Source organism: Manacus candei, unplaced genomic scaffold, assembly GCF_025592945.1.
Source record: "Manacus candei isolate 608988 ecotype Guabito, Panama unplaced genomic scaffold, ASM2559294v1 h1tg000056l, whole genome shotgun sequence".
Taxonomy (NCBI): domain Eukaryota; kingdom Metazoa; phylum Chordata; class Aves; order Passeriformes; family Pipridae; genus Manacus; species Manacus candei.
In genome coordinates, this window is record NW_026138104.1 from 7,499,767 (window position 1) to 7,512,000 (window position 12,234).

Below are 12,234 nucleotides of genomic sequence, written 5' to 3' on the forward strand. Positions count from 1 at the left end.
CAACCCAGGCACCTGTGATGGATGGCAAACCCTATCCCACTGTTGCACACACAGACATGTTATGCAATCAGGCTGAGAAACTGGACTATCCAAGGAGACAAAAGCTAATTTTGAAATCACAGAATCACCCCAAAATAAACCCTTTCAAAAAGCTGCAGGAAGAAGGAATGCTATAATTTATGCCAAAAAATATTTTTATTTACAAGCTCTGAGCCCTGTCCTACTAGGTTGTATCGCAAGACTTCCTCAGAATACACCAGATCCTTCTCTGGAACTTGAACTAGCTTTTTTCCAGGCTGTTTAAGAACATTCCCACAGATCTTTACTCTTTATTCCCCCTAAGAACTATAACTAGGAATATCTTTAAAATAGGTCATACCATCTTATCTAGACTTGTGCAGCTTTTATTTTTCAAAGAAGCAGACAAGATCATACACAGCAGTGAAACGAGTCTACTTGAAACATGCATCCAATGGACCCACCGAGCGACCCCGGTGGGACATGCTGTGGAACTCTCACACAAATGATGTGAGCACAGACAACTCTGCAAAATACAACTTTGCTCCACTTCAGGGACATATAAAGGGGAAGGTCAGTGCCTGAAGGCTTTATCTAATAGCTCTCCATCAGTCTGGTGGCTCATTAAATACCCTTGATCAAACCAGAAATTACTCTGAATGCACTTAAACCATCTCCCTTTCTACACACATTTTAGTTCTTTATATTTTTGCATATATAAAAATGACAGTATGAAGATCAAGACACGGGAAATGTGCGTCTCTTTTGGCTGTTTGTATTGCAATATTTCTAACATTTATGCTTGGAACTCAGAGATGTTATTTTTTTCATGAAATGCCTCAGAGGTTAAATACAGGAAGTATTTTCTTTCTATCTCTAACAAAGATGATTTTACAGGATTATTTAAAAATATTCAGAACAGGTTGTCTCACATTTAAGATATTGTAACCTATTGCTGAAATTAGCAAGAATATTCCAAGTTTTCTGGTGAATAGCGGCCAGGTAAGCTCCCGAAAGAGAGCTCATTCATTCTGGGTAATGAAGCTTATGTTGAAACTTTCAGTATTACAAAGGACCCTGCAGCAGCTAAATAAGAATTGACAAATGTAACTCCTACTCAATTTTCAAGTATTTTCTTTTCTTCACTGTGATCACAAAACAGTGCCAATTTATACTAGGAAAAAAAATATAGCTGATTTTACAAATTAAGAAAGTTATATGGTGTCTGTATCAGAGGTTAAGCAATCTACCTGGCTGATCATTCCCTGAGTGTTTTATAATATAATTTCAAGACAGAGATATAGTCATATATTTTGCCCTAAAACTTGTAAACAAGAAATATTGGCATGACCTAATTAGATATAACTGCTATCAGGGGTGTGTTTAAGAAGAATATTCTAGTAACTAAAAAACGTATTTTCTCATTTATTTTATCTTCTTTATTCTAGGCTCCTAAAAATCTCTTCTATGACTAAAAATAAAATAATCTCTACAGATTTCATCTCTCTCAATTTGGCAAACACTGAACAGAGCAGAAATTAACGTGGCTCCTCTGTACAACTACAACATATGCTGCGTTTTATCAAGCCAAAACATTTCTTTATATAATATCATCAAACAACACCAAAGTAGCCCTTCCCTGAATAACTACTTAAGCAGAAGTTTAAAAAAACCACAATTTACACTGCACAAGTATGATCTGGTACTGGTTTTAAACTGATCACCCTAGAAACTTTATATTTCTTTAGGAAGACCATACAAGTTTATTCCATTCCAGTCAAATGCAGGTGCGTGACTGTTTCCAAAGGAAAATATCAACATCCCATTATTGATACATGTACAAACCTTTCGTAGATTGTAAGTTTTGCTGCACTTTTAAGAAACCTAGTGGTATTCATCTGTGTAACTGATCTTTTTATCACCTGTAAGACTTTCCACTCTAACACAACTTTTTCCTTTGAAACTTAAATAAAGGTGCGACACACTGCACAAAAAAACCCCCATGGTTTCTGCTCTCCAGTTTGATTAAATGAACAACTGAGCAGAATTTTCTAAGAAGAAATAGACTTGGACTGCTCCTATTGAATTTAAGGGAGGTAAAATAGAACAATTTAAAACACATAAACCTGAATGTTTTCTGGTTATCAATTTGTCACAAAGCAAAAGACATAGTTCACAGGAGTTATTTTCCTCCCTTTTCTCCTTCTGTTTACACATCTTAACATATACTTGTTCTTACCAGTTTTAAGATAATAAACCAAAAACACTAAGACTGTAATGCCTTAATAAACATCACATTGCTTTCAAGATGAAAAATCCTTGAGGACAATTTGAAAGAGAGATTTCAAGCTTGTGAAGGAAAGAACAAGGTTTAAATGGAAGACAGAACTATATGTAGAAACTTAAATCGCAAATATTTTACATCATGTACACAAACATGCTATTGATGTCACAAAAGAACAGTACCTGTGCACAGTCCAGCTTCAAAAGCAGGTCCACCCTCTTTAACTTGTTTAACAAATATGGTATCCATTGGCTCCAGTCTATTTCTTTGTTTTCCTGAGGACGAAAGAATATTTAATAGTATTTCATTATACTGCCTTAATGTTTTTACTCTAAGAATATTTTGGGACATAATCCAATTCATACAGACCTATACAGTAAGAAATGATAATGTAAGCTAAAAAATGAAATTTTTAAATCTTTCTTTAGAAGGAAAAAACATAACATTGATTACAGTCCTCATGGAATTGTAACACTGATTTTCTAACAGTGTTTTTCAGATGCTCCAAGATGAAGTAGAAAGTTTTCTTGAAGATTTATCAGAGTTCAAAAAGTAATACATCATTCCAAGTAAATTATAATGTCCGGACATGCTGTACATATCCAGAATTACACAACGTGGAAGTTAATCTACAGTAATTAGAAACCATGTACACCTGTATCTTCTTGCTTTCTCAATACACGCTTAATTTCTGTGCTTCCAGAAACACAGGTACCTTGTTCTTTTACACACATGTAACCAAAGCTGAGTAATTCTTAGTTAAGCAGCCACTGTTTCTGAGTATCAAGATGGGGGGAAGGTGGGTGTGTGTGCAGTAAAACAAACAAACAAACACCACAAACAAAAAACTCCACAGTTATACTGCAGGCTAAAATAGTGGTGCTGCGCTACATCTCCACATAGCTGGAATAAGTCATTTTACAGCATTTACACAGCTGCACTTATATAATTTTTATATCAGCGAGCTAAAAAAAAACAAAACCAAACCAAAACCTGCAAAAACGCAAACATGCAAGACTCCCCCACCCCTCCCAAAATAAATTATTTCCAGTCTGACAGAAAATTGCACTCAACCTAAATTTGTTCTACAGGGTTATCAGTGTCTCCTGACACCCCTACAAGGTCCAAACTGAAGCGCTCACAGAACCAGGGGCAGAACTTGGAAGGTCACAGCCAGATCCACACTCCCTTACAGTGCCAGTGCTGGCTTGAACAGCCCAGTCCCTCCCAACTCCAATCACCAGTTACTACCTTTGTTTTCCACACTCTAAGCTAAGGAAACGCCACCTTTGGAGACTACATGATGAGCCAGCCTGGGGAACTGACATGGCATGAAAGTAAGCTTGGCCTGGGTTCCAGCTTACCAGGAAACCCTGGCATAGCTGAGACAGCAGTTTAAATGCAGAAAAAGAAGGAACAGCAGGACAGAATAAAGGGATGGCTTAAAACTGGCACTGTTGATAAAACAAACACTCCTTAGAACTGGAGTATTAGGTTCTAATCATTTCTTCAGTGACTGACCTTTGACTTAGGCACAAATGGCACTGCTTTTGGAAGTACCTTCCCTACAGCTTTGAACATGCACATATTTAATAAGCCACAGCAATACTTATTGAATATAAATAAGGTGTCCCCCTTACCCTTTTTTTTTAGTTTCCATGTTGGAAAAGCTCATTATTTGAAAAACTTTAGTAAATTGCACAGAACCAGACTTCCCTCTGACTGATCCACATTTTTCAAATACAAGTTTTAGCCTAATCCCTTCAATTCTGCAACCTCTCAGTATCTGACATTTTACCACAAAACAGTTCAACAAAATGGCTTACTCATATGGCTCTAAATGGTCTTCCCAAAATAATTCCAGATTTTCAGAGAATAATCAAAAAGTTGATTTGAGAGAATCAGATAAATACTATATATAAAGCAACTGAATTACAAACCCAGAAACTCCAGCTGGCAGCTCAGTCCCCAAATACTTTAAAATTTGATTAGTGAGACAGAGCTCCAAGACATACAAAATGCTCTTTGTGAACCAAAGTTAATATCTGTCATTTTTAATCTGCAGATTTAAATAGACACTGAACATATGATGGGTCTCGCCCTTTAAGAGGCAGCAATGTTTCAGCAAGTTTAGAGAAGCTCCAAGAATAATCTACCCGATACCATGAACAAAAGGTTGTTTCAATGACTTGAAAGAGTGAAGTTAAAATATGACCTTTTATAGCAACTCCAAACATCCTTCCCAGTGCTGCCACTTAATCTTTTACTGTAGAAACATACAGTCCCAAAAGGGACAAGAAAAATAAGAATAATGCAGCTCACATGGTGCATTTAATTTATAACACAATATCTGATAATTACAACCCAACACCAAGGGGCTACCTCAGCTTCCTTTATAAAATACTCTTCAAAAAAATGTTAGTGGCCTATTGCTAGTTTGCTTAGTACTCAAATGTTCCTTTATACCTTGTCCATACCAGAACACACAAAGCAAGAGATCAGGCAAATAAGGTTACTCCCATTCAGTATCCAACACAGAATTCCTTTAATACACTTCCCACTTCTGAGTAAGAGGGGAATCCTGTAACAATTTTTGGAGATCAGAGACTGCAGGCTTCCCTGACATCTGACTTCTGACCTGTTGGCTACACCAAGAGGTTTTTCAACATTACAGGCACCCACTTCACATTTCCACAGCTATTTTATGGACCAATTCAAGAAGCTTGGTTCTTTCTCCTACTTGCAGAAGGAGGATATATTGAACAGTCACTCTACTTCCAAAAAAGGTCCACCACCACCCTAAAGATCAATTTACGGGCAAAAAATTAGAATGAAAGGTTAAAAATGTTTACATTTGCAGGTTCATTTTACAGTTCAGTAATACCCAAATAGAAGTAAAGACAAGAAAAAAGCCTAGAACTCTCAAGCTTTGGTAAATGAATATACGCTCTTCATTTCTCCTCGATCTTTTACATACTTGGATATCAACCGAATCTTTTTTTAAATCAGTAACATATAAATGAGTTTCCTTGAATACATAGCCTCAAAGTGTACATTTATATTTTGAGTCTGAAACACAAGCAAAGCTAATGTTTTTTGACAGCAGGAGCTAATGATACGTTCTTCAGACCAACTGAAGGGGAACAAATCTCGTAGACATGCACTCAATGATTACAGAAATAAATCTCAAGTAAAATGGATAATCTAATAACTCACCTCATGTCTCCAAATTTAACACTACTACATTCCAATTTAATAGTGCCTAAATCTCCATTTGGTCCTATCCACATCCAACCATCAGGCAAAAGCAAGATGCTGTCCAAAAATATGAGCCTAAACTTTCCTTCTTCCAAACTCCACCATCTGGAGCAGACTATAACAGTGGAACTTTTATATTAAGTTCTCCAGCTCTGCACTACATACTGTCAGGATTCACCATTTTCCTTTCTAATATTGATAGACCCAATTTTTTTGAGCATGCCAGCAATTCCTTACAATATGATACAACAAAGAACAGTAAAGCAGCTCAGACTACTAGTCTGTAAGACATGCAGCCTTATTTGCCACTGCTTTTCCAGTGCTCATTGTTGCAGATGATTTTGCCTTCTCCTTCCTTCTGCATACTTCTGTAAGCAACTTTATAACTGAGCATTACATTGCCAGCTACCAGCAAATAGGACTATTTCTTCCAGATCTTCAACTGCAAGTGAGAAATAAGACATCACAAACACACAGAAAACAGGTGAAAGTGTGAGCTGCCAATAACACACTCACATGTGCAAGGAAACAGCAACAGCCAGTACGTTTTTCATAACTCTATGCAAATCTTCTAATTGATCAGCAATTTTCAACAATACTACATGCTACCTTCAATAACCAGTGAGATCACAGCAAAATCTACAAATTAAGATTAGTGTCTTTTTTCAACTGTGGTTCAAGTGATTATAAAATAAAATTAAAAACTTTATTCATATACATATCACAGAACAATTTATGACCTAACCTTTATAGTACTTGGATTTTTGAGCTCAGATTACAAGTCCATACTGCCTTCACAGTCTGACAGTGTAAGTGGATTTCTCATTGCAAAATTACAAGGAAGCTTTCCTGACAAATGTTTAAGATGCCAGAATTAGCAGAGGGTAGTACATTGCACTAGCACAAGCACTTTATTTGCAAAATAGTAAAATTCTAAAATGTTCTCCCTCTCCATGGTAAAAGGGAATATAAAAAAAAATTACTACTTCTAAACATAACAGTAGAAGTAAGACTAGTTAACATTTATAATTGACTTACTGTCAATCTGGGGGGTCACAACCAGTAAAACTTGTCTTAACTCCCCCAAACTTGACATAGAAATTAATTGTAGCTTAATCTCCTAAAAAGCTAGTTTGAAATACAGCTGCTGCAAGGAACATGAGTCATCATCATGGTTGGGCTTCGCTAACGAAGATCTGGGAAGGGCTCTACCCATGTTTGTTGCAAGCACATTGGTGGCTAAAAAGGCCAACCAAGATAGGCATGTTCAGTTGCAAAAGGCAAGGAACATGAGTGGTATTATATTAAATGCAGTAGCCATGAGATAGTTTTTAAGGTACTCTTTGCAGACCAGGCAGCATTACTACACTGCTCTGTGATTCACCTGGAAAACAAAATGACGTGGCAGAAGTTATACTATCTAATCTACCAAGATACTACACCACAGCAATAAGCACATCGTTTCTCTGTAGTCATTAACCTTCTGATACAAAACACAGTCAGATAAAAACACCTGAGTCATGAAGACTACACAAAAAGGGCATCTCCCTGACAAGCTTTACATTCTGGAGAGAAAAAAAAAATTAAAAAGAGAAAGAAACAAAAAAAAAAAAATCCTGTGCCAAAGAGCTATTGCTGACATAGCTCTTTCCTTCGTTTTGACCTGCAGAGCACAAACCTGCAAGTGTTGGGACACAGTAGAATACATACTCTCTTACAAAGCTTCTCCTAAGAACCCACTGCTTAAAAACATGCCATTCTCTTTCTAGAGGGGAGGAAAAAAAAATAAATCTTCTGCTCAGGACAGCTGAACTGTGCTTAGAATTCTTCATAACACAGGGATTGAATAAAGCCTACAGATTTTTGTTAAATAACCTTTTGCAGAACATTTTTACTCCCAGCCCCATGCTCAGTAGACAGCAAGAAGATGCTTTATATACTCAAGAATCAGCAGCCCAATTACCTCAAATCAGTAAATTAAGACCACCTCTTACACACATCTTTCTCTGACTCAAGAAGGAGAATATTCCTCTTGAACATGAAGATCTACAAGTATGCTTTTAGATATCCAAGGCATTTGAGCTCTGTTGGTTCAACAATGCTCAGTGGCACTGATTCTTCGGGTGCCTTTCAGGCAAAAGGAGGGGAAATAGATACGGGGGGGCAAATGCTTCAAATTGATTAATGAATCAAAAACTTGCTAATCATTTCCCAAGTTACTCAAAACGAGACTGCTGAAAGTATAGCAGAGGTTACATTTATTAACTGAAATTTCATTTAATTAAATATAAATCACAAAACTGTCAAGATTACATTTAACTAAGAGAGTCCCACTAAAGACAATTATGGATACTATAATCTGCAAATTGAATTTCATACATAGTAGGCATTTCTCCACTAGCAATCCATTGCAAAAGAGTAGCCTAAAGGTCCCACCCCAGCCCAACAGTTTAGTTCGTCCACTGTCAAGCACAAAATAACTCAACAGAAAAACACTAACCAAAATAAAGTGCCAAGGATAAGTCTCTGAAAGAGGATAATAAGTAAATTAGTGTGGTTGAGTCATTTAGCAGAGAAACGCCTGGCATTCAACTCTTAGAAACAGGAAAAATACATCCTCATTATTCAAAGCACCCCTGGCATTTTGATTAGGCAACTCAAAGTTGGTATTTCTTCTTTTGCTTACTTTCCTGTTAAACCATTTGACTAATACAACCTCAACTCAATCTTCCTGGCAAGGTGGGGGTAGAGAGGAAAAAATAATCTGGCGTTGTTATGGAAAACATGTAACACAGTCTCAACTTAGTTACAAAACCTCCAAAACTGCATTTTCCCCACTGTATTATTCGCCAAAACTATTATTTTTTTTAATTTTCTCAAATCTAAAATGAAACCTATTCAAATTTAAAATTTAAGCTATGATTAGTCTAGAGGATTTACTTTAGTTCTTAGATAAGCATAGACCCATACAATTTATATCTGTTGTAGTGAACCTACAATCTCCCTTAAATCCATGGAAATTACACTTTGTGTTTTTATTGAAATTCAAAGATGATTTGAACTCAACAGTAATCACTGAGAAATATTACATGTGACAAGTTGGAAGGTCAATCCGCTGAACATTCTGGAAGAACTATAAAGGAACAAGAAATCCTCAGGCTCTGGTCTCAGTAGAAAACTAAATGAGCCCTCTTTTAGCATTCTCAACATTTGGGTGTTAAAAAATGTTAGATTCAAGAGGGCAATTTAGGATAGTGGCACTATCCTAAAGCATTAGTCTGTTGCCTTTTACTCCTAATTCTATTATCATACACCTTAGATCATATCACCCCAGCAATCTATGACCTTTCAAATACTTGTTTTGAACATTCATTTTCTTGTTCCTTATCAACCTTGTTCCCATCATCACAGGCACAATATGTTTATTTCATAACAGATAGAACCAACAGACTATGACGCTAAAAAGCATGGGATTAAATTAAATCCTGGGAGAACACTAACTACCTTACAGAAATCAAGAATCTGTTTAAAGAAATGAAGCATCAAAACTCCAAGTCTTATGTAAGCGGCAGTAAGGAATAAAAAGCTTTTCCTGCATTTTTTCCACCCTTCCCCCAAAGGCTCTACATCATCACAGCACACTTGCAGAAGTGAAGAAGCACAGATAATAAATTGGAACTATTTAGCTTAGACAACTGAAGGGTAAAAAGTTTAACCCATATTTAGGTACACTAAAAAAAAATAGCCTGGTGATCACAGTTTAATGTTCTAGAAATCTCAGTGAAAACAGATGTCTAAAATCTCATTAATGAGCTGCTATTCGCTATAGATACTTCTACACAGAAATAGAGATTAACATATGAAAAGCAAGAACATCATATTAAAACAAAAAGATACTGGATTATAATGATATTGGAATCCCAGGCACTGTGTTAAACACAAAATAGCTTAGTTCTCATGAAATATCAAATTTCTTTCAGTCTATTTCTTTATGATTATCATCGTTAACTTTAAGCATGGCCACCAAGCCAAACATTTTTGAAGAAAAAGATGTTTTGGGACAATATACAAGAACTACCAACCAATTTCATATGTACTAAACTTGTATTTTGGTATCTAGAGTTTTAAGTAATGTTTGAATTTGAATTATACTTAGTGCAAAATGAAACAGCATGGAAACATTTTTCTCCAGCACCATTTACCACATGTTGACAATACAAGTTTTAATAAATAATACTACTGTTTTTATTAGGTGTAGGTATTTTTGAGTTTGTCTCCAAATATTCCTAATATGCTCTCTTGGGAGACTTTTACCTGTGAGATACCGCTTAAATAAATAACTGCATATTTAAAAATGGCAATTCCAGAAAATAAGAATACTTATTTGAGGATGACAAACTATCCTCAGAATACATGAAATAAATACTTGAAGTTATTTCTTGGGATAATAACTCCAAGAAATACTTAATATAGGCTGGTAAGTATAACAGAAATTCTCAAGAAAACAGTAGAAGCTGATAAAAGTTTTCCAGCAAAGAATCCACTGTGGAAGATCTGCATCTTCTGATAAGGTGTACCTCTTAGAGAAGCCTTTTAATGACTTGGCTTAAGGTCAACAATCTGGTGCAGAGAAAGTATGAGAGAACTGAAATTTTTAAAGTAGTAACTACAAAATATGTAGGGTAAATCTGTTGTGATGCCCTTCCAGCAGATAAAAGGGTGCTAAAGTCCCCAAGGAGGAGCAGGACCTGCATATGTGACTCTTCCACCATTGGTCTCAGGAAGCCTTGGCTACTTCTTCCATTAAAGGGCAGTAGCAGACACCCACCAAAACACTGCCCACGCAGGGTCTGCCCACGAATCCTAATGATAAGCTCTAAGCCAGCTCCCCACCCATCCTAAGCCAGAGCTCCATGCATTCCTGCTTCTCCCTCACAACTTGACGAGAAAGAAAATTCAGTCTCCATACTGTCCCAACCTGTCCCTCCTAAAATGCCCATAGCAACCCCCTGCAGCACCCTAGCCCTCTCCTGTTGGATATCCCACCCCCTTCCTGTGATCCCAGTGAGATCATAGTGCTGCTACTGAGTGCAGATCTCCAACTCCTGGTTGTCCCCCAAGCTGCATGTGTGAGTGCACAGGGGCTTCAGAGAGGCCCTGAAAAAGGCATGAGAGCTCTCCTCATCTCCCCATATTGTCCCGTAGACACATCCTTGTTCATGTGCATACACTTGAGGCGGTCCACTTCTGTCCCAGCTGTTGACCATGAGGTGTCTCCCATCCACTGCATCCTAACCTCTTTGCTTGACAACTCAATCCTGCTTCTTGGCCATCACCTCCATCCCAGTTAGAGCTCTCCTGGACAAATCTGCACTACCTCTTATTCTAAATGCTTTGAAACCTTACTGTTTATCAAAAGTAAGATTAATGCAAGCCATGAGCATGATCTAATTATATACTAAATTCTACATGAGAATATAAGACCATATAAAAATATTTCTTTCACTGCTAGAATACATCGAATCTGGTACACACTTTTATCTTCTGCCCTCTAGGCTTAATTAGGTACTCTGCTCCTTCAGAAAAAAATACTCAAGTGGTCTCAATAAAAGGCAATAGCAATAGAGATGCTTTTCTCCCATGCACCTAATCAAATATATAAATGCTAAATCTGATAAAAAGCCTCAAGGTAAGCTTAACCTACAAAAAGGGCAAAGCAAAAGGGCAAAATCTTCACTGAAAACTGATAAAAAGAGATACTCCTGCACTGGCATACACTGCTTCACAAAAATCAAAAGCTTGAATCCCCTTAGTTTAGTCTTTCAGACAGGAAAGCCCAAGTGAATTGAGCGAATTATCATTTACAAACTTCAAAAGGATAGTGTTAATCAACGGGATGTTCTCCCTGTTCATCACGGCAGGGCTTCACAGAGGCAGGTTTTCCAAGCTCGGCTGCAATGCCCGGGACGCGCCACTGGGTGGCTCCAGCGCACGGCCCCGAACGCGGCCCGATCCCGTGTCCCGGGGCGAAGGCTCCAAGAATCCTTGGGATAACCCTTCACAGAACTCGGGGCGTAAGGCTGTACCTGCTGTTGCTGAATAAACATCACGTTTGTGAACATGCAAAATGAGATGGGTGCTTTTCCTGACTTTCTCCCCACGAGCTGCCTACTCAGCTCATTTGGGAACAGGAACAACTTGCAGCAATCTAAATAGAAATAGTTTCACCCCCTTCCGCCCCCAAGGATCACACTAAATGCTGGAGAAAAACGTCTTACAGACTTTGTCCCTACTTAACTGGTAGGTTAAGTTCTACTGGCACCTACATCCTCTGCCCCACAGTCTTCTCTTTCCAGGAGCACAAGTCAAACCTTCTCTCCTTAGTGAGAATGCCATTACATTTTCAGAGTGCTTTGTGCCCTCTGATCTGTATTTCAAGGCATACAAGATACTAGGCTGCCATAAATAAGCAATAGTTGAGCTGTGATTCATAGTTTAAGTAGCTAAACAAAAATTTCCAGAAAGTAATCTTGTTCCCACCTGCACAGGTGTCATAGTGAACCAAAGAAATATTTATTTACTGCTGTTCCTCTACTGAAAAATAGATCTCAGATAACATTTTAGATAAACAGAACTACGTAACATCTTTAGATGATTGAGTTCTCCCTGTGAGA

General features: G+C 37.4%; 1 protein-coding gene across 4 annotated transcripts in view; it reads right to left on the minus strand.

Moving 5' to 3' along the window:
* Positions 1 to 12,234, minus strand: part of ARHGAP21 (Rho GTPase activating protein 21) — a 110,131-nt gene that overhangs the window by 47,374 nt on the left and 50,523 nt on the right. For all 4 annotated transcript variants that reach the window (XM_051802268.1, XM_051802265.1, XM_051802267.1 and 1 more), the window contains exon 4: positions 2,485 to 2,577. In XM_051802268.1, coding sequence (XP_051658228.1) covers positions 2,485 to 2,577 — 93 coding nt within the window. The remainder of the gene's footprint in view (positions 1 to 2,484; positions 2,578 to 12,234) is intronic.